A 23,729-nucleotide genomic window follows, 5' to 3' on the forward strand; every position below is an offset into this window, starting at 1 on the left:
TAGCATCTCATTAAATTAAAAACTAATTTCACCAAATATTTGATACAAAAATTTTATAAATTAGGAATATATTAAAAATTAATATATAATTTATTTAAAAAAATATACATATTATTTATAATTAAAAAAATCAATTTTATAGTAAAAAAATAAACGGGTCTTGAATCTCATCAAATTCATATAGCTTATAAACCGGGTTATAATATCTCATTTATAATTTGTGAAACAATTTAATATAAAACTATAAGTATATTATATATTAACTTTTATATAATAAAAAAATAAAAATTCAGAAAATAGATAAATATTAAAAACAAATAATATAAAACAACCCCCGTAATACGGGGGATAAAAACTAGTATATATATATATAAAAGACTAGTTTAATATAATAAAAGTTAATTTTATTTTTTTTTTAAATACAAATATTCTGATATATTTAAAAACATTAAATTATATTTAATAAATTAAATTAAAAACCTCAAATTTAATAATTATATTACAAAATATATACATTTAAATGTTAAATAAAAAACATAATATATTACAGTAATATAAACTATAGATACAATTTAATAAAAAAAATATAAATATACATAATACATCATCTTATCTTCTTCTCATTCTCAAAACTCCTCTTCTTCTCTACAGCATCTTTTCTTCATCTTCTTCTTCTTCTCAAATAACCCTTTAAATCTTACAATTCACCAAATCCTCCAATTTGTGCTTTGATTTATTAAAAAAAGAAAGAAAGAAACAAGATCTGAAGCTTTCAACGGTGAAATGGGCGGTGAAATTTCACCCATAACTTCGCCGCTAGGCGGCACCGATGACACCGGGGCGGTGTTTGCCGCCGACGCCGCTCACCACGTCAGCCGTTGAGCGGCAAAACGAGATCCACACCGGATAGCCTAAGTAATTTATAGTTGTACCCCGAGAACCTTCGTTTAAGATTATATTGTGTTACACATTACAATAGTCAATACACAATAATCAATCAATGATTAAGCAAACAATAAAAAATTTAGCCATAATAACATATTAATAAACATCTGGTCCATATACATAAAAATAAGTTTTATATACGTTCATATAGCCCTATACGGCTCGTATACATGTTTTATGGTGTACCGGGTGTAATACGAGCAATTAAATGCTCATACGGCTCATATATGTCTATACGGTCGTATAGGCTGTAAAATAGTTATTTTTTCCCCTCCGTACATTTGCATTTGAATTTTATTTATAATTTTTCAAATTTAGTCTCTTGTAACGTTGTAACACCTTTACTTAAATCTTATATTAATAATAAATTCTTTCCCTCTTTCTCTCCTTTCTCGATGGCTGTTGAAAAAGGTGACGGGTATTTGTGCTTAAGGTTGATGACTTAATTGATGCAGTTTTTGATCGGTTTTGAAAAGGAATATGAGGATAAACAACGAGAGTTAGGGATGAGCATGTTTCGGTCCGGTTCAGTTATTAGGCCAAACCGAAACCGAATATGAAGTCATCGGTTTTTTATAATACAAACCGTTCAGTTTTCGTATTTTCTGTTTCGGTTTGGTTATAGTCAGTTTCTTTATCAATGTGTAGACATTGCAAAAAAAAATGATTATTATAAGCTTGTAAGAGCGTATTAGATACCACATATGTATTGCATTCGAAAACCAAAAAAAGTGTATGTTACGTGAAACCATATGAATACAAAGTTGCTAAAGCAGTAGAGTTTTAAATTCATCAAAATTCTTAATCAAAAAACACTAAAAGTTTTGTCACAATCTTCATTCATTATATTGTTCATCTTCAAAGTCTAGTCTTAGTCGTCATCACCATCAATCGATTCGGTTTGGTTTTTTTCGGTTTTTTTGAAAATGGAAAACCGAACCTGGTTTTCCAAAAAACAAAAATTATCCGTCGGTTAATGCTTCAGTTCAGTTTTTCCGATTCAACCTTTTTAGTTAATTCGATTTCAGTTCGGTTAATTTTATTATCTGTTCACCCCAAGGGAGAGTGATCAAATGCTTTACCAGGGTATATTTATGTTGATATTTAAAACATGGTTATTTCTTGTGTAATTTAGTAGAACAAATTATATATGCATGATTTTAAATGCACTAATTTTGACGTTATTTTACTAATCTCGTGAAAATAACGTTAAAAGTGACGGACGGTTAATCAGGCATCATGTAGTGGCGTTGATAGCCGAAAGACAAGGGTACATGCACCGATCAGCCGGTGTCCCGATGATTGAGTGCTATGTGCCTTATGTCCAAGGCTTGATGCAAAACTACTATCGAGCCGGGGGTCTCACCGGAAGCAGCCTCTCTATCCTTATGGGTAGAGGTAAGACTGTCTACATCTTACCCTCCTCAGACCCTACCATAGCTTTGCTATTGGTGGGATATAGTGAGTACGACGACGACGACGATGATGATTTTAATGTCTAACAGGTTACTACAGTATTTTCATAAGCAACGCTACGTTAACAATTTTAAACAATTTACTATAAGTATAATCATGCATATTCATCTCGATCTCGTTTTATTACAATAACCGCAATACTATATAAAATTTATACGCACTCTTCTTGTATCATTTTTTTGATGCGTTTAACTCAATATCAAATCTAGATTCATCTTGGGTATCTTGGCTCTTTTCCTTATATTGATATTGAGATGCAACCAGAAGATAATACCCCAAGTTCAACACCCCCATTACAGCTATCACATAATAAAAGTAATCAACTCTACCGCGATTAATATCCGCGGTTAACCAATCGGGTCGCCCATGTTTCCCGGTCACCTTATGCACCGTAGTAACCAAGGCACTACTCACATAATTTGCACCCCCTATGGTCACAAAGAACATTGCATTACCCACACTCTTCATATTATCCGGGAACTCCTTATAATATAATTCAAGCTGACCGAGAATGGCAAACGCCTCGGCAAATGCCATCAAGATAAGTTGTGGTGCGAGCCACGCGACCGATAAGGGCCGGTTATGGTAAGTAGCCGTGTAACGTCTCTTTTTTTCAACCAACGCGGCAACTATCATTGATGCTATGGAAAAAACTATACCAATACCGACACGTTGGAGGAGCGTTATCCCGCTCTCTATATTTGTGATTTTTCTAAGAGACGGGACAATGATCCGGTCATAGATGGGGAGCCATATCCCAATGGTGATCATGGATATGACACCTATCGAGCCGGCCGGTATCTGAAAATGTGGACCGAGGTGACGGTCCATTTTTAAGGCTTGTAACACGGTGAAAGTGCCTTGTTGGATTAGTGTTACAAAACAAAGAACACCCGAAACTAATATGGGGATAACTTTGATTAGGCATTTTACTTCTTCAACTTGTTGTATACTTGCCAACTTCCAAGGATTTACTCGAGATCCGTCAGTGTTTACTTCACCATCCACTATTATAGCAGCCTTGTTGAAGAACCTGATTAATCAGCAAAATTTAAATAAATAAATATTTACATATGAATATTATTTATAATAAAGTAATATGGAGTTTAAACACATTACCTTAACCTATTAGTTAGAGGCAATTTTGGGAATTGATATGTTCCTAATTTAGTACCAGGTGGATCATATAGCATCCCTCTAGCCATTGCCTTTTCGAGCTTGAGGTTACGTTTCTTGTAAGCCACGACAAGCGTTTGTGCGACCCCAGAGAAAATACTACCTCCAGGTTTGACATAAATGTACATTTTAGTGCCCACAAAGAACAACACAATAGAGCATGCCATGAGCGCGGTTGGGATACTGAACCCCAAGACCCAACTCACTGAGTCTTGAATGTAGACCACAAGGGTCATGGATATGAGCACGATGACGGTGAAGGTCGTGTAATACCAATTGAAGAAGCTAGTGATGCCTTTCCTACCTTCATCGGTGGTTGGGTCAAACTGGTCAACACCAAAAGGCAGACTGCATGGTCTTATCCCACCGGTTCCTATGGACAGGAACCCAAGGGCTAAGACTAAGATGCCAAGTTGTTTAGTGGTCGGGCCTTGACATTGGTTGATTATGGCTTGTTGGCGCGGACATGATGGCGGATGCAACGTTGGTAATGCCACTATTAAGGTCATGATCATCATTCCCTGTATAAATATTAAAGTTATCTATATTATGTTAGCTCTAAATGATTTATTTTATTTTTATTTTTATTTTTATATAATATAACTATAAATAGAATTAGAGATGCTATTTATAGTTATCTAACTTATCTGATCTTTTAACTTATATGTGAAGGGCTTAGGGCCGACCATGTTAAGATGTCCAATATCACATGTTAATTGAAACATAGTTTAATGATTTTTAACTTGTCGTGTCGTATTGTGGTTGTCAGTTGATTTTCTGGCTGTATTCACTTAGATGCATTCATAAACAAACGGCTGAAACTAGAAAGCTGCTAGACCCAAACCGAAACACCAAGAATGAAATTAATCGATATATAAATTAGTATATAATTTTATATCTATATGCTGGGTTTTTCAATGGAGACCCATGTTCGATCCGCACATACAACATTTTGAGGAGGGAATGGGTGACTCAATGAAGGAAAACCGAGATCTTTGTGATCTCCGGTTCGACCCTGAGGGCTTATGGGTTTTGCCACCAGTGAGCCTTCAGGCTGGTGAGTTTTCCCCAGCATTGAAGATAACTTTAAGACGCTTAACAATTCCATACGACTTGATTGGACTAGTTGGTAGTGACTTTTTAACCCGTACGAAGTATCTAGAAAATTATGCATGTGTTGACCGGTAAAAAAATATATATGTATATGTGCGCAGAAGTGTGTGTGGGTGATGATAAATTAAAATTGTTAAATAGTTAAGGAGCAAGTAAATTACTTTCTAGTAAGTGTGGTGGTGTAAATGATTAGAACATAAATGCACTAACGCCATGTGTAGTGGATGGGCTATAAATTGGGTGAATTGCGACACGTGGCGCTCAGTCAGCAAAGGGTAATAATTTGTTTTTGAGGTGTAATTATTTTGTAGCATAATATATATATATATATATATATATATATATATATATATCCACACACAATTAATATAATAATAATAATAATCAGAAAGAGAAGCGACAAAAGGTTCTCGCCCCCACCCCTTCTCCCCCATTTCACCCCACATTTCGCTGCGGGGGGGGGGGGGGGGGGGGGGGGGTGTTCTCACCCCTCTCGCCCTTTCATCGCCTGAAAACTTCACTCACTACAAGTAGTCTAACAACTTAGGAAGTAGTTGTTAAAAAAAATATAAAGATAAAAAACAGGAATATCTCACCAAAATAAAAAGCCACTAACTAGGAAGTAACACCTTAGATAGCATTATATACGTGTGTTATTTATGATGGTTAGTAAATATAATGGAGGTAGATGAGTCTATATAAGAAGGTATTTTTGTATCTTATTCGAATCTCACATAGTCCATTAACAAAATATATGTTGGTCTCAAATATAAGGTGTTAAGGCATATTGGATGTAGCCGGGAGAAGAGATTTAGAGCATGTTTGGGATTGAGTTTAAAAACTGCTTATTGTCTTATTGGGTTTTTCAAAAAATCATGATTTGAGCTTTTAGAAAACTGTTTATTAACTATTTCGAAAAGCTAAAACAAAAAGAATTTTTATGATTGTCAAACACCATTTAACTTATTGGCTTTTTTGAAAAAGTCAATAAACTAATAAGGTGTCTTCAAACTCAATCTCAAACATACTCTAACGCCTTGTTCTTGAGCTTTTTAACAAAAAAAAAAAGAAAAGGAGATGAGAGGAAAGGATACTCTAACGCCTTGTTCTAGAGTCAACTTTGACCGTTTGAGACTAGTATTAAGATGAGTGAGATATTCATTTATGAATTCTTAAACGAGTGATGAAAATGAACCGTGACAAATATGGGTTTATGAAAGTTCACGTGTTACATTTTAATATATAAAAATATTATCTGTCAAAGGAGATTAGTTGGTATGTGATTGTCAATACATATCAAGCAATTTAATCGTTAGTTTTATTAAATAGGAGTACATTTTAAGAGCCCCTAGATTTTTATATATAACTTCTTGTACCAGATAAACATAAAATAAAAACAAAACCCATCAAAAGTATCCCTCACTTTAACCGTTAATGACATTCATCTCCATGAAGGGTCCAAAAAATCATTTACACCTTTTGGAGATATAGTGGATGACCAAGCTAAACCTTTCTCTTTATTTTACTTATATTTAGGACAAATTCATATAATCATTCAGTCATCATGATAGACATGACATCATGTATACTTTTTCATACGTGATACACATATAATATAGGGAATATCTCAATAATAATTATGTATGTGCCATTATGCATGTATGAAAAAAATTGTTAAAATATTTCATAAAACTATAAATTAATTAACTGAATAGGGATAGCTTACCGGTACTAAAAATGCCAAAATATGGGTATCGGTACTAAAATACTTGATACCATACCTATACGGTTCTGGTTCGGTACCGTTACCAAACGTAAAAATTCGGAAAAATACCGGTATCGTACTTATCCCAAAACCTCAAAAATTAAAAAATCATAACAAATTGGTAACGACAATACCCAATTTGATACCGGTATCTGATACCGTTTGCTCATCCCTATAATTATAAGACTGTTAATGTTTGATTGCTTGTTTGATGTAGTTAAGATGAAGACGACTAGACGAGTACCGTATGCTCAATAAATTTAGTTAAAATGACAGCAGACCAATAAATATATGTACATGTCTCTTTAATGTTTAATCAATCATTAAGTCCCACCAAATTGGTAGTTTTATCGACATAAATAACGTGAACTATTGGACGATATAACAAGCATATAAAATTACTACAAATGGAATTGGAATATTAGCGTTTTACCTTTTACCACTAGTTGTAAAAAGACATATTGCTCACAAGGCCGACTCTGAGAATTGAAAAAGAAAATTTGGGCCGAAGACGAACAATATTTTGGACCTAAAGTAAAAAAAATATTTTTTTAGGTTTAAACAATTTAATTTTTAAATTGGCTTCCTTAGTTATGATTTGAATTGTTTAAAAAACTGATGTATAAAAATAGACTAAAACATGTTTCAAATGAAACTTAAACACACAACCTTTTGTTAAAACATTAAGTATAGATATAGTTTTTCATAAAAATACATATAATTTAAAAAAAATAAAAAATCCAGGCCTAGCGGGTAGTCGAGCATATGGCCGTCGACTACCCTGCCATATGCCATGGCCAACCTTGATGGCTCATAAGCAAATTTGATGAAAATTACCGTAAGAGTAGCGAAGGAGGAGAAGGCAATGACCCAAAACTTGCCAACATAAGCATCCGAGATAAAGGCACCGATGAGAGGAGTAAAATTGGTAAGTCCGGACCAAATGTTGATTAGGTTTGATACTGCTACTTGGTTCATGTGGAATACCGTCATTAGAAACACTGTGAAGTTAGCTACCAACCCAAATGACGCGAGTCTCTCAAAAGATTCATTTCCTACATACAAATGTATTTTTTTAAAAGGATTGAACGAGAATCCAAACAAAGTTAAACGTCTATGAAGCCTTATGAATGAACGAGATTTCAAACAAGTGTCTAGAAGTATTGAGTCTACAAAGCCTTATGAATGAGCGAGAATCCAAAAGAATATAGACGCTAAACGTCAACAAATCTTCCTTATGAGTGAACGGGAATCCAAACAAGAATATAGAAGCTATATATGTAACTAGCTAATATAGTGTCTAAAGGGAACTTCATTATATTAATACCTAGAATATAAGGCATGGACTTCCAACCACCGGGCTTCCGTTGGATGGGTTTTGGTTGCGGTGGATGGTCGTCATGATGAACTTTCCCGACTTCATTTTCGGGGGGAAACGATTGTGGTGGCATTGATCTTGAAGAAAAGAGTTGCAAGTGAGCAAAGAAATCCTTAATTGCTTCTTGCTGTTTTTTGGGAACTCATATGCTCACAAGTGCGATCCTTCCACTTCTACTTCATCATATATTTATAACCATAAGGCACACATAACACAATTATTGGTTTCTTTGGATAAAAGAAAAGGTAACATAATTACTCACGTTTGATATTTACTCATACAAACACATAAATAAATAATGATGTGAAGCGCATCATTTTTAATGGCAAATACGGAATATTGATGGTTAGCTAAAAAATTAATGAATATTCTAACTAGTAAACTATATGAGATAAATTTTGGGTCAATTTCATATAATACTAATTAAGTTTTAAAAGTGTTTCAAAAGTGTCACTCAACTTTAAAAAGTGTTTCAATTAGGTCACTCAACTTTCACATTTTATTAAATTAAAGGTTTTAACATGTTTTTTAACGTTTTTATGTTTTGTTTGACATAGGAAATCTTTTTATTTTTTTATGTTGACGTTGAGTTGCGACGTTGAGTTTATTTTTTTATTTTTGAATTTTAATATAATTAACGTTTTTTTATTTTTTTTAAATATAACTACATATATTGTAATTTTCGACCCCCACATCTTATCCTCTATTTCTTTCTTAATAAACAAAAAAATCGGTGAGACTCGATTTGAAGATTTAGTGACTCGATTTAAGAAAAATATGCATGAGTGACCTAATTGGAACACTTTTGAAAATTGGTTACTATTCTATGAGATATTCCCGATAAATTTTAGATATCAAATTTGGACATGCTAAAAAATTATTTAATGTGATGTTTGGCTCACATAACTTTCTTCAAAGATATATATATATATATATATATATATATATATATATATATATATATATATATGTATATATATATAGGTATTGGATCATTTCAGAAGTTTTTTTAGTGCGAGAAGTGAAGGTGTAACTCCATTAATCCCTAATTTCACTCCCTATCTTATGTGTAGGTGCGTTGTGTAGGTGTATATGTATGTGTGTAGGTACGTATGTTTGTATATGTGTACATATGTTTGTATATGTGTATGTATGTTTATATGTGTATAGGTACATAGGTTTGAATGTGGCTCGGTACATTTATATGTTTGTAAGTATATATATATATATATATATATATGTATATATATATAGGTATTGGATCATTTCAGAAGTTTTTTTAGTGCGAGAAGTGAAGGTGTAACTCCATTAATCCCTAATTTCACTCCCTATCTTATGTGTAGGTGCGTTGTGTAGGTGTATATGTATGTGTGTAGGTACGTATGTTTGTATATGTGTACATATGTTTGTATATGTGTATGTATGTTTATATGTGTATAGGTACATAGGTTTGAATGTGGCTCGGTACATTTATATGTTTGTAAGTAGGTTTGAATGTGTAATTAAGACATAAATACAACCAACCTACATATATATATGTAACATCATATGAAAGGGAGTGAAATTAGGGATTAATGGAGTTATACCTTCACTTCTCGCACTTCTCGCTGTAATATCACTTCTCGCAAGATCCATCCCCTATATATATATATATATATATATATACTAGCTTTAGAAACCCGTATATTACACGGGATAAGTTAATGTATAAATTACAATGAAGAACTTAATACAAATAAAAATATATAATTAAGTCTCTTTATATTATTTAATTTTTAAGACTTATTAAACATTGAATATATGAAACAAATAAAAATAAAAAAACTATTATAATTTTCTTAGATGTTTCAAAAATTGAATATTAGTGTACTCTTTAAATATAAACTCTTTTATTTACGTTTAAATTTGAAGAAAATATCTTTTATGGCATGTAATTATTATATTAATATTTTTTTATATTAAGTATGTTTACAATATACTTTATGGCATTAATAATTTAATCAATTGAGATTGGTCAATTGATATGGTATGTTGAATTTATAATCTATACTATATATTGAAAGATATTTTTTTTCTTTTCCATCAATAGAAGAGAAGTGATTTGGACAGGAATTTAATAGTGAGAATTAATCTTAACATGTCATGTGTCCAAAATTATTTTCTTTTATTAGTATATAGGTAGATATATAAATGAGGGTTATCCTAAAAAATAAGTAGTTTCCTAGGAAGACTAGGAATAAATCATAGTCATTGGATCATGTTAATCAACGATTGAGATTTAAAATTACCAATAACCGACATAGTTTCCTAAAATTGTTCTTTCACCATAATTTGTAATGTCAAATGTTAAAAATTTGTTGATTCTTACCATTCCTAAGAAACTCCATATTCTTATTTGAACCATTATATACATACATATATATATATAGAGTTTGGATCAAATATAAATGAAATTAACGTGCTAAACGTGAGAATCAAGTAGAGTAATTTATGTAATTACTCTATGATGTAATCACATAATTACTTTACTTGTATATAGGGTGTCCAAAATACCAGAACCCGATTAACCCGAATAAGCTAAATAGGGTCGGGTTAGTCGGGTCAAAAAGTATTAATCGGGTTATTCGGGTTAACCCGATTAACCCGAATAGTTATTAGGGTCGGGTTTTGGGTTCGTTATAGAAAGAAAATCGGGTTTCGGGTTAACCCGATTAATAGTTACACTTTACATTTATACTATATAATAATTATATTGGGCTTAATTAGTTTAACTCAATCTTTAGTACCAACATAGCAAATTCTCATGCTTTTTATCTATAATAAAGTTAGAGTAGGATTGCTTTAGTTATTGACTTATTTCCAAATACCAATCTAAATTCTCATTAACCAATTATAAATGATACACAAATCGGTTTTTAAACTTGCATGCCTTTTCTGCCTTTTCAGTTAATTATTATTTTTGAAATGATGTTGTACTAAATTTGTAAGGCCCCGTTACCGGTGCCTCACTTTTGACGTTTTATTTACTCATAAACACAGTTCTAAATATCAGAGTTAATTAAAACTTTACGCGGAATATAAAACTTCATCCATAACATATTACATAACTTTCAAATCTTGTCTTAACAAACATTCACAGCTATTTAAAATCAAAACATAGTCTTTAAAACATCATAACATTTTCTTGAGATATCAGTATCTTCAATTCCATGCCATGTGTCTTCATCAAGCGAACTGCCTCATCCTACTCACCTACGTGCATACTAAAAGTCAGATACGCTGAGTGAGTTCTAGTTAATCACATAACTTACTTTACATACACATATATGTGCCTGAAGGTACGCATTACATACTTAACCTGTCCATCATTCTTCCATATACATTCACAACTATCCTTACATTATAAAGAGCATTTCGTCCTGCATACCTTGGATATTATTAGGGTCCGGTCTCCCTTCTTCCTCGGATATTATTAGGGTCCGGTACCCTCCATCCTCGGATATTATTAGAGTCCGGTCTCCCTTCTTGCTCGGATATTGTTAGGGTCCAGTACCCTCCATCCTCGGATATTGTTAGGGTCCGATCTCCCTTTCTTCCTTATTATTATGCCATAGCTTTCTACATATATAATTATAAGTTTCATACGCACATACATTGTTCATTCATCATATACAACAATCATATCATCAAACCATCACCTGGCAGTACATGCAATATCCGAAGATCATTCACACACCGACAAGTATTCATTCATACATAAATCATATAAGGCATACACTTACCACTTAAGGTAAGTGTATTAACTAATAACATCGAGTATGCACACAGCCCCGAAAACATAACAAGGAATGAGGCTAGAAACTCACCTGAACTCAGTTACGTTCATCGTTAATGGTTATTCCTTTCTTGAGCTGTGCACGACTAACTGTATAATAATTACACGTATCAATTAACTATCTGTAACATCACATAAACTTTGGGCCAAATATGTCAAGTTTCCAAAGTCAATGGACCAAATTCGTCAATTTCCAAACTCAAAGGGGTAAAATGAAAATTCTGATTTCCTGACCCATCGCGCTACGCGATGGATCAGAAGAGAACCCCATCGCATATCGCGATGGGGGTGTCTGACACATGTGACACGTGTGCCACGTGGCACATGGTGGAAACGTCTGCCGCCACGTGGCAACACGTCTGCTACGTGTCTCCACGTATCGCGACGCCTGCCACGTGTCGCCACGTGGCAGGCAGGTCTACTGGCTAAATGGCCAGGCCTACGTCGCGCTACGCGACGGGTCAGCCAAGGAACCCATCGCGTACCGCGATGGGGTCCAAAATTTGTCTATAAATAGAGGGCCACGGGTTCAGTTGTTCCCACACCAAAAACAAACACATTACTCTCTCACTACTCTCTCTCTAAACCTCGAAGTACGTGCCCTCAATCCACCTCGAAATCCGTGCCCTGATTCATCGTTTTCCGTGCCCATTACCTCGACATTCGTACCACTCCCCGACAACATTCTAATCAAGAAGGAGGTGCTGCCCCGACGTTCCGATGATCATCTCGAAGTACGTGCCGTGAAGAGTTGGTGTCTCAATAAGCATGTCCAAGGGTTGATCAAGCGTGTGTTGATAAGGAGGATAGAGTCGAAGTGCTGCCCGAGTGAGTAGGGAGTATTGAGCCAAGAAAGGTAGACACAATGCCCGAATAAAATAATAATAAAATATTGGAAATGCTTAATACCCCAAGTCAGAATTATTCTTGATAAACTAAGAAATATATAACAAAGAAAGTAAAGAAATAAAAATAAAATATATATGTGAATATATATGTATATGATTACTCTTTGTTATAAAATATATTATTTAGGTATAATGAGTATACTTAAATAATGAAGAAAAGAATACGTTTCTTAAAGAAGAAGAAACGTAGGGTTTTATAAATAAACTAATGGTTTATAAAGATTACTTTATAACTAAAGGTTTTAAAGTAAAAAGAGATAATGAACTAAAGGTTCATCGAGATAAATAAGACTAAAGGTCTTAAGCCGGATCGTGTATCCGACTAACAAAGGTTATACTCGTATTATAGGTGCGAGATAGCAAGAAAGACTCAACGGACGGTGATGGAAGCCGATTCCATTGAAAAGGTGAATACGCCCCACTTTTATAAACTTGTTTTCAAACAAACAAACGTGTTATGTGTAAAACTTTACATGAGACTAAGTGTCTCTAAAAACATTGTAAATAAGAGTATGAGCCTAGCCCTCAGGCTTTGGTATACGTTTGTCTGGATCCTTACATATGTGGTATGCGGTGGGCACATCGCACCACGCCTGGTCACGACCTCCAGCCACGATGGGCCGAACCAAAGTATGCTCAAGTGAGAATGACCAAAGTACGTCGAAACGTTGCGGTGTTTTGCTGAGGTGACCTAGTGTAGAGACTCGAGTTTATAATGATTGTTTAACTTAATTATTCATAAGCCAAGATGGGCCGAGGCTTACGTGGTCTCGAGGGGTAGTTAAGTAAAGAAAATATTTTAGCGTCAGCATATTCACCAGCATTCGTTGCTGATGTATTTTTATTACATTTTGCAGGTAATCAAGATTAGAGCTTATGGAGACGAAGAAGCTCAAGAATCCGATGGCTCGGATAATTTTTTTTAAATATTAAAATATAATCTTTTTGTAAAACATATAAACAAGTAAATACTAAACGAGACTTTCGTCTCGTCTTTTGTAATGTAAAAATTTATAAATGTGATCCTTAAGTTTTATAAAGTCTTCTGTATTAATCCGCTACTCTGATTTATTTACAAATTTGGTACCAACTGTCGATCACACTTCTAGGCCTAAGATGGGGGTGTGACAGGTTGGTACCAGAGCCATCGATCTTAGCGAATTGGGTATCATAAAACAATACCCAAGCTTCGATCCAAGCATAGGAATATTTACTTGTTTATTTGAAATAAGGATAAGATTGGTTGGTAACCTTTTCTTTCCCTCTCCACATTCTAAACTACCCATCAAGATGTCTTACGAGAAGTTAATGGAATATTATGATAATGAAGCAAGAAGAGCAAGGAAGTACTACAAATTCCCAAAAGACATCATGAGCAAGGACTATTTTGAATCATTCTTTAACTCCAACGAAGAACATAACCAAAACCCCAACCCAAGTCCAATCTACCATCTAGATAACATTCCACATCAAACATACCAACCCCCTCGACATTCAAACTATCATCCAACAAGACTACCTATGTATCAACCATCCGAGGTTCCGACATATCATCCTACCGAGATCTCGACTTATCAACCAACTGAAATCCCACCGTATTACCCATCCGGAGGATCAACACACCTACCACCGAATCCTCATCCTTCGTACGTTTTCCTCTCCAACTTACCAATCAAGTAGGAACCAAAATCTTCTTCATCCGACTGGATGCAATGCCACTCCGATCAACGAAGGTGGCATACCGGCACTTCAACTATGGATTCTGCCGATTCCCGTGTCAACAAGGAAGGGCCATCTCACAAACCCTAGATGAGAGTAACGATGCCATACCAGAAGATTCACATGCCGGCAATGAACGAAGATGAATCAGAAGAGAAACCGGAAGAGGAAACTAACCCTGAGGAGGAATATCCTGACAATCCAAATGAAGTGACCACGTTAATCGAAGAACAACACTCAACCCCAAGCTATGTTTCTGTTGATCCGTACATGAAATTCCTCCATGAACTCAAGGGTAAGGAGTCATCAAGTTTCCCACCATACCAAGGTGAGATTCCATCCATTGAAGAACAGGCCAATGAAATCCGAGAGCAGAATAAAGCATCCGATGCATTCTTCAATTATCCCTCCGATATGACTGCATCTCCATACCCTGATCCCAAGAACCACTACGACATTGTGATGATGGGTTACCGCAACCCACCTCCAAGGTATGGGTATCCTACAGACATACCTCAGTCCCAGGAGGAGCATTTGGATCGAGCTCTACAGGAAACAGATGAGTTAAGAAAGAAGATTGATGTTGAAGGAAAGAAAAAGAAGAAGATAGGAGACAAGCTTCTTCGTAAATGCAACAAGCTGACGAAATTTGTGAAGAAATTTATGAAAGACTAAGTGGATGATGATGAGGGTGTGTTCAAAGAGATGAAGTCTGTGTGTTAAGATAGTTTGTGTGATATATGTAACATATGATGTAATAAAGATAGGAATTTATATATCGTTTTAAAATGATATATAAGTATGTTGTAAAATAATATACATATCTTTCATTTTATGATATGTATATATATATGTGAAATAAATAAACTTGCATATTAAAGAAAAGAAATATGTTAAATTTCAGATAAAAAGAAAGAAAAGAATGTCTAGACAAAGTGATAACCGAGAGGTTTTTCGAAAGGAAGCCGATAAACGTGAAGCAAAGGGAAAAGGTCCCGAGAAAGAACAAGTGGAACCAATTCCCGATAAATATATGAATCAAATCCAACAAATGATTAAGAAAGCTGTTAGAGAAGAATCTGAATTTTGATCCCAATCTCGACAAACAAAACATTCTCAATCTATTCACCCTTCCCAAAAATCTGTTAAGTCTCGTCCAAAACCATCTCATCTAGAAGAGAGTGTCCATGAGTCGAATGCCGATGGAGGCGTTAGACAAGAATTTAAGAAACTCAAAATCGGTGGATGCTCGTTTAAAGATTTCAAATATTATGGACCAAAAGAGTTCCATGGTGACAAGGGAGCCATCACAACTGTGAGGTGGCTCGAGGAGATGGAGACGATAGTTATTACAAGCAAGTGTTCGGACGAGGAGAACATACAATACTCTGCCTTGATGTTCAAAGGTGAGGCCCTGGAGTGGTGGAACAAGTTAATGATGAGTAGAGGAAGGGAACCGATGTATATTTTGACCTGAAACGAGTTCGAAGAGTTGTTGATGTCAAAGTTCTGTCCGATGCATGAAACGGACCAAATCCAAACCAAGTTCTTGGCTCACAAGGTTGTTGGAACAAACCTTCGTGAGTATAACACGAAATTTCATGAATACTGTCGTCTAGTTCTCCAGCTGGTTACCCCTGAATCTAGTAAACTAACACGTTACATTTAGGGACTGCCACGAGAGATTCGTGATATGGTTAGGTCCCACTTGCCACAAACTGTTGACTCCGCGATGGAGTTGGCTGGGTATCTAATGGGCGGAATGATTCGCAATAAAGAATAAGATAAGATGGTTGTGATGACGCATGACCCGAAGAAGGAAGGAAATACCCGTTTCAAGGGTAAATGAATTGACCAACGTAGGTCTGGCTTCAACCCCCGGCATCCCACAATGCTAAAATTGGTAATAAATACCACAGGGGTAGATGCCATTTAACTCCACGACTTTGTGAATCATGTCACAAATCCGGCCACGCCACGGCCGATTGTTGGAAAAAGAAGATGACCTGCTACAAATGCAAAGAGATGGGACATCTTAGCTTTGAGTGTCCCAAGAATAAGCCCGCGACCGGTGGTGCGGGTGGTAGCGGTCAAAAGAACGAGCCCAAGAAGGGTAATGCAAGAGTCTTCGTCTTGGATACAAAGAAAGCGGCCGACATGCCGGAAACTATTACCGGTACGTTCCTGGTTAACAACGCTTATGCTAGAGTGATGTGTGAAAATGTATAATATAAATAAAGAACGAATCAAAATTAAGCTTTAAATTTATAAAAACGAAAATCCTATAGAAACCACACAAAACCGGCAAGTGTACCGATCATAAATAGTATAGCATCAAGGAAGTCCGGATATCAAACTCGAAGACACGTGAAAACGTTTATGATTAAGAGAACTCTAACTAAGACTCACCAAAATAATATTTAAATGATTTATTTTAGAATTTATTAAACTACTTAACTTAATTAAACGAAAACTTTCAACAAAACTCTTTGAAAACTTTGACTGCAGTGATAAAAACGTCTACCTAGGAATGAATCATGTTGACAGAAATAACAAGACAATGGATTGAAAATATTCAAGACACCGGTTATAAAAGATGACACAACTAAAACTTGTTTAAGAAAGTCAAATTACCTCTCAGTCTCTCTAACAAACTCTAACTTATTTTAGTTGATTTTAAAGAATAAACCGGACAAACAATTATTAACGTGTTCAAATACCGACTCACCTCTCGGTCTCACCGACACACTAACCTAATGGAAACGAATACTACGCAACCAAGGATAGAGGAACAATTTAACTTAACCCAAATTAAACCAACTAATTGCACATAAACACTCAAACTTGACAAGACAAAAACCCGCTCTCGCGCGGTCTTAATTCTAACAAGTAAAAGCAATGAGACAATATTACTTCTTATCACCTCTCGGTCTCAAAGAAGGTGTATTTTAACTGATTTTAGATGATTATATTACCCACTTATCCCTACGGTTGTACTTCCCGCAAATAAACCCAAAACACCAAGTAAAGAGTTTAACAAGCAATCAATTAATCAAAACCAATTCAATTAACTAATGCAAGAGGATTATAAGTAATCAAACATAAAACACTGCCATCACACACAATCTAATGTATGGTTTAGTTAAACTTTACATCAATAATTTAAGTCTTGAACATTAACAATCCATTAAACAAGTCAAAACTACTCAACAATCACCTATCCTAGGTAGAACAAACAAGTTTAGCCTAACATTACTTTTGGACAGCCACAAACAATCAAAGTAAACATCATAAACTTCAATATAAACATGATAAAACTCATTCAAGATCCAAACACAATCAATTATAAGTCAATCTATCAATCAATTGCAAAACAATGTAAAACAAAAGACCAAATCAATCAAAGTTAGGGTTCTTGAAAGATAAACAAAGTTTAATGATGTATACTCAAGGTTTATGGCTGAGATTTGTAATTGTTTGAAGCCTCTAGCTGCTGCCCCAAGGTTCCTTCTTCTTCCACAGCCGTCACAGCCCTCAGCCGCCACTAGCTTCTCTTTTTTTCTTTCTTTTTCCGGTTGTTACTGTAGCTGCGATCGCAGCTTGTAGATGGGGTTAGGGTTTTGTGTATTTCGGGATTAATGAATTAATTATGGCTGGTTACTTGAGTAATTAACTTATTATAATATTATACAAGGCCTCTAAGATGTGGGCTTGGGTCGGGCCTTGATTAAACTTTGAAACTTTGACACTTAAACCCTCCAAATTCTCTTTTTCTTGCCTTTTTTCCACATCTTTCCATAACCTACACAAAACATTTCAACTTTGTAAAACTTTGCACTTAACCCCCTAAACTGACATAAATTTGATATTAAATCATTAAAACATCATAAAATTGTAAGGAAATATAAGTGTGTTATTCAACACATCAAACATCCCCACACTTAAGACTTTTTCGTCCCTGAAAAAGATTTTACTGCAGTTGGATCAGAATCAGAAAATCAAAGTCAAATCAAACATATAGGTTAGATTTTAAAGCTCAGAAAAACGCAAAAACCGCGATCATCGCTATTGTTGTCCACCTAAACCCATGCCTTAATCTTTACCGAGACAAATAAGATCCGACAATAATATTACTTAGTGGTTTACACAATTAAGACCCACTTATTTTCTGCTTTTACCGGACCAGACCACCCCAACTTGACTTAAACCTCAAAGTTAGCAGAATTAAAACTTTGTTGCTCAATATTTATGAATAGTTAAGACGATCAAGGGTATTTTTTATCCACCTATGCTTAAGCATCAAAGTCTACCAAGCAGCCATTTGATATGATTAAGGTTCAATTATTTATAGCTAGTGCTTCCCATAACATGACATACCCCCGTTATCAAGCAATACCCAAATCCATAACCATAGGTGAGTATGCAATATTTTATCTGTAGGGCTTACATGTAGCGTGTCCCTTGTGGTCCGTTTCTTAATGGTAATGAGACGCGAGCAAGGGGACCCCACATGACTAACAGCGTGGATGATCAAGTCTGTAGTGTATTTGTACTTTCGTACTGTTGTGATCATGTTTATAGACTTAAAAGGGTTTTGCTCTTTGGCTTTATTTTAAATATCCACAACCCCACTTAGGAATTGTGAATACCCAGCTAAATAGATTGCATACAGACCCATGGTCTCCGGACCCGAAGCATCCCATCAATACAGGATTTAAGGTTATAAAACCATACGCCGATGAGGTGTAAAACACTAAACTATCATTTTAAGATTTATATCACAGGCTACACGGCATACTCTAACGTTAAACCTACCCAAGCATCATATGATAACGTATTCAGATTTTTAAAAACTCATGATATTTTCACTTTTTCATAACAAAATTTGAGGCTTGAGTATGGCCCGACCTTTCATTGCTTATTTTCCACGGACAAAATGCTTTACCCACAAAAGATTTCCGTTTAACCGTTTTATCAAATTTGCCCTTTCATTTTCAAGGCTGAGCCTACCGACACATCTCAAGTTAAGTGCGTTTTCTTTTATTTATCTCATGTTATCAGTAGTTTGAAAAACTGATTTCCGATAAATATCATCATCTCCGACTTTAATGCAAAAGAAACTAAAAACAAGGGACATTTTTTCTTTTTTTTCTTTTTTTTATCAAACTTGAACAACGTACGAAAACGAAAAACAAGTGAAAACTTTTTTATTTTTTTAAATTTTTTTAATTTTTTTTTAAATTTATTTTTTCTTCTACAACTAAGTAAAATAAATTCCCATCCCCACACTTAGAACGATATCGTCCTCGATGAGAGCAAGGAAAAGAAATAAAATAAAAATAAAACGTAAAGCATAAAATTAAAACTTTAAAGAACAGAAATTAAAATAGAGAACGGGTTACTCCCCTGGTTTAGATGCAGATTCTTCATTAACTGTTTATGATTTGAACGAACGACCGTATAGCATTTCATTCGCGGCCGCAACCTCGGGTGAACTAGTTCCAAAACGCCATCAGAGCTACCATGCGCATAATAATACCTGCAACAACTCAAACTCGCTCGCATGTAGCGGCGTACAAAACAGAAAACAGAACATAAGAAATAAACAAATTTTTGTGTTTTTTGAATTTTTTATTTTTTTTTGATTTTTTTTGAAATATTTATTTTTTGCATTTTTATTATTTTTTTATAAATAGAAATAAAACAAATAAAAACATAAAGTAAAGGGAATCATAATACAAACTCTACAACTCGGGCTGTCTCCACGACTATTCCTCGGTGAATGAGTCAAGGTAGAACACCTCGACTGTCTGATCAGTTATCGGCTCTCCAATGTAGTGCTTCAGTCTATGGCCGTTCACCTTAAACTTCCCGCTTCGATCTTGTATCTCAATCGTGTCATACGGGAAAACTTCAGTAACCGTGAACGGTCCCGACCATCGGGATTTCAACTTTCCCGGGAATAACCTCAACCGGGAGTTATACAATAAAACCTTATCCCCACACTTGAACTGCTTATTGCCCTTCAGCTTTCTATCATGCAGTTCCTTCGTCCGCTCCTTATACCGAAATGATTGTGCATATGCGTGATCCCGGAGCTCCTCCAACTCGTGCAACTGATGGAAACGTGTACTCTCAGCGACGGATAAATCAAGATTAACCCTCTGAAGGGCCCATGAAGCGCGGTGTTCCAATTCAACAGGAAGATGACATGCTTTCCCATAAATCATCCGAAATGGTGTGGAACCAGTCGGAGTCTTGTAGGCTGTACGGAAAGCCCACAGAGCGTCATCTAATTTGTCGGACCAATCCCGACGACTTGAACCAACCGTTTTCTCGAGAATACGTTTAATTCCCCGATTACTCACTTCTACTTGCCCACTGGTCTGTGGGTGGTAGGCGGTCGCAAGCCGGTGGGTGACCCCATAGCGCTGCAACGCCTTCTCCATCTGCGAATTGCAGAAGTGAGTACCTCGATCACTGATCAAGGCCTTCGGGACTCCAAAACGGGAAAACAAACCTTTTAAAAATCTCACTACAACTCGGGCGTCGTTAGTGGGCAATGCTTTAGCCTCGACCCATTTGGAAACGTAATCAACAGCCACAAGAATGTACTTGTTCCCTCTAGATGACGGGAACGGGCCCATAAAATCGATACCCCAAATGTCAAAAACCTAGCATACCTGAATCGCATTTTGGGGCATCTCATTCCGGGATAAGATATTACCAACACGTTGACATCGGTCACAATTTTTAACAAACTCATGTGCGTCTTTGAAAATAGAAGGCCAATAGAATCCAGAATCAAATACCTTCTTCGCTGTCGAATTCGCACCGTGGTGACCTCCTGTCGGTCCCACATGACAATGGCTCAAAATCTGCCATCCCTCATTTGCATCTACACATCTCCTAATTAACTGATCAGCACCAACACGGAAAAGATACGGGTCGTCCCATAGGTAGAACTTAACATCAGCAAAGAATTTCTTCTTTTGCTGGTAAGACATCTTCGGGAGGTATCCATCAGCAAGATAGTTTGCAAAATCAGCGAACCATGGAAAACCTCCTCCTGTGCCTAAACGAACATGAGACTTTCCGTCGGAAAACGGTCGTTGATCCTGCCCCTTGAATCTCCTAACTCAGCACCTTCTAGACGTGAAAGATGATCGGCCGCGACATTTTCGGCACCCTTTTTATCACGGATCTCAATATCAAACTCTTGAAGCAACAGGATCCAACGGATAAGACGAGGTTTGGCGTCCTGCTTGCTGAAGAGATAACGAATAGCCGCATGATCCGTATAAACAATCGTTTTGGACAAAACCAGATATGACCTAAATTTGTCGAAAGCGAACACCACAGCTAAAAGCTCCTTTTCGGTGGTGGTATAGCTTTCCAAAGCGCCGTTTAAGGTCCGGCTCGCATAGTAGATCGGATGGAAATATTTATCCTTCCGTTGTCCAAGAACTGCTCCGACTGCGAAGTCGCTCGCGTCACACATCAACTCGAATGGTGACGACCAGTCGGAGCAACCATGATCGGGGCGTTAACGAGTTTGTCTTTTAGAAGATCAAACGCCTCGATACACTGCTCGGAAAAAACAAATGGAGCATCCTTCTCCAAAAGTTTGGTCATGGGTCTCGCGATTTTTGAGAAATCTTTAATGAACCGGCGGTAGAACCCGGCATGACCTAGAAAACTACGAATGGATCTCACGGAGGTGGGTGGGGGAAGATTAGAAATGGTCTCGACCTTCGCTTTATCAACCTCTATCCCCGCACTCGAGATCCGATGTCCCAGAACAATGCCCTCACGAACCATGAAATGACACTTCTCCCAGTTAAGGACTAGGTTGGTATCAACGCAACGGGACATCATCCTCTCAAGATTAGATAAACAATGATCGAAGGAACTCCCAAATACGGAAAAATCGTCCATGAATACCTCCATGGAGTCCTCGATCATATCATGGAAAATAGCCACCATACACCTCTGGAATGTGGCTGGAGCGTTAGACAGTCCGAACGGAATACGTTTGTAGGCAAACGTACCGTAAGGGCAGGTGAAAGTGGTTTTCTCCTGGTCATCGGGAGCTATGGGAATATGGAAATACCCGGAGAAACCATCCAAGAAGCAGTAGTACTGCTGACCCGCTAAACGCTCCAACATTTGATCAATGAAGGGTAAAGGAAAGTGGTCTTTCCTGGTGGCATCATTCAGTCTGCGATAGTCGATGCAGACTCGCCATCCCGTCACAATCCTAGTGGGGATAAGCTCGTTCCTCTCATTGGTGACGACAGTCATGCCACCCTTTTTAGGAACCACTTGGACTGGACTCACCCAAGCACTATCAGAAATGGGGAAAATGATCCCCGCATCAAGGAGTTTAATGATCTCCTTCTTTACGACCTCTTGCATTTTCGGATTGAGCCGCCGTTGCGGCTGGACGACAGTTTTGAAATTATCCTCCATGAGGATTTTATGAGTCCAAAATGAAGGGTTGATACCCTTGATGTCGATAATCTTCCATGCAATCGCCTCTTTGTGCTCTCGTAGCACCCTCAACAACTTCTCCTTCTCGACCTCCGTCAAAGCAGATGCAATGATAACTGGAAGCTTCCTCTCTTCATCTAAAAATGCATACTCAAGATGGGCAGGCAGATCCCTAAGCTCTAAGGAGGAAGGAGGGCTCTCGACCGAAGGTCGGTCCATCGAATCGTCTCGTACGATCTCGGCATACACGCCAGATTCAGGGTTATGCGACTCGGTGTCGTCATCTAAGGACTGATTGGTCATGGCAACCATTTCAATCTCCGGAATCTCCCTATCGAGAATCTGGGTGTCAGAGGCAGATCCTCCACAAATTTCGCTGAAAAACTCCCCGACATGCTCCATGATGGTATCAATGAAGTATAAGGAGTCATCAGCAGACTTGGGGTGTTTCAGTGACTGTCGAACGTCGAAGGTGACGTTCTCATCCCCAACTCTTAAGATTAATTTACCCTCTTAGACATCGATCAATGCCTATGCAGTGGCAAGGAAAGGTCGGCCCAATATGAGTGGGACACTATCGTCATCGTTCATGTCCAGGATGACAAAGTCCACCGGGAAGATGAACTTGTCGACACGAACTAGCATGTTCTCGACCACCCCTCGGGGGTATTTCATAGAACGATCAGCAAGCTGGATACTCATACGGGTAGGCCTTGGTTCGCCTAGTCCCAACTTGCGATACACGGAATACGGCATGAGATTAATACTGGCACCAAGATCTGCCAGTGCATGGACGACTGTATTATCACTCAAGATGCAGTGAATTGTGAAACTCCCAGGATCGGACATCTTTTCGGGTAACTTTCTCTGCAAGACTGCAGAGCAACCAGCACTTAGAGGAATGGAAGAGACTTCGGCTAA

General features: G+C 36.6%; 1 protein-coding gene across 1 annotated transcript; it reads right to left on the reverse strand.

Moving 5' to 3' along the window:
* Window positions 1-2,522: 2,522 nt before the first annotated feature.
* LOC143620383 (protein NRT1/ PTR FAMILY 2.13-like) lies at window positions 2,523-8,032 on the reverse strand. The gene is made up of 4 exons (XM_077092094.1): window positions 7,803-8,032; window positions 7,313-7,530; window positions 3,541-4,118; window positions 2,523-3,454 (listed from the first exon to the last, which is right to left on the reverse strand). Exons 1-4 carry the CDS (start codon window positions 7,924-7,926, stop codon window positions 2,593-2,595), a joined length of 1,782 nt encoding a protein of 593 aa, XP_076948209.1. The 5' UTR covers window positions 7,927-8,032; the 3' UTR covers window positions 2,523-2,592.
* Between the last annotated feature and the right edge of the window lie 15,697 nt (window positions 8,033-23,729).

This window comes from Bidens hawaiensis, unplaced genomic scaffold (genome assembly GCF_021521415.1).
Source record: "Bidens hawaiensis isolate Kalapana, Puna unplaced genomic scaffold, B.hawaiensis_p1.1 tig00000296_1, whole genome shotgun sequence".
NCBI classification, from domain to species: domain Eukaryota; kingdom Viridiplantae; phylum Streptophyta; class Magnoliopsida; order Asterales; family Asteraceae; genus Bidens; species Bidens hawaiensis.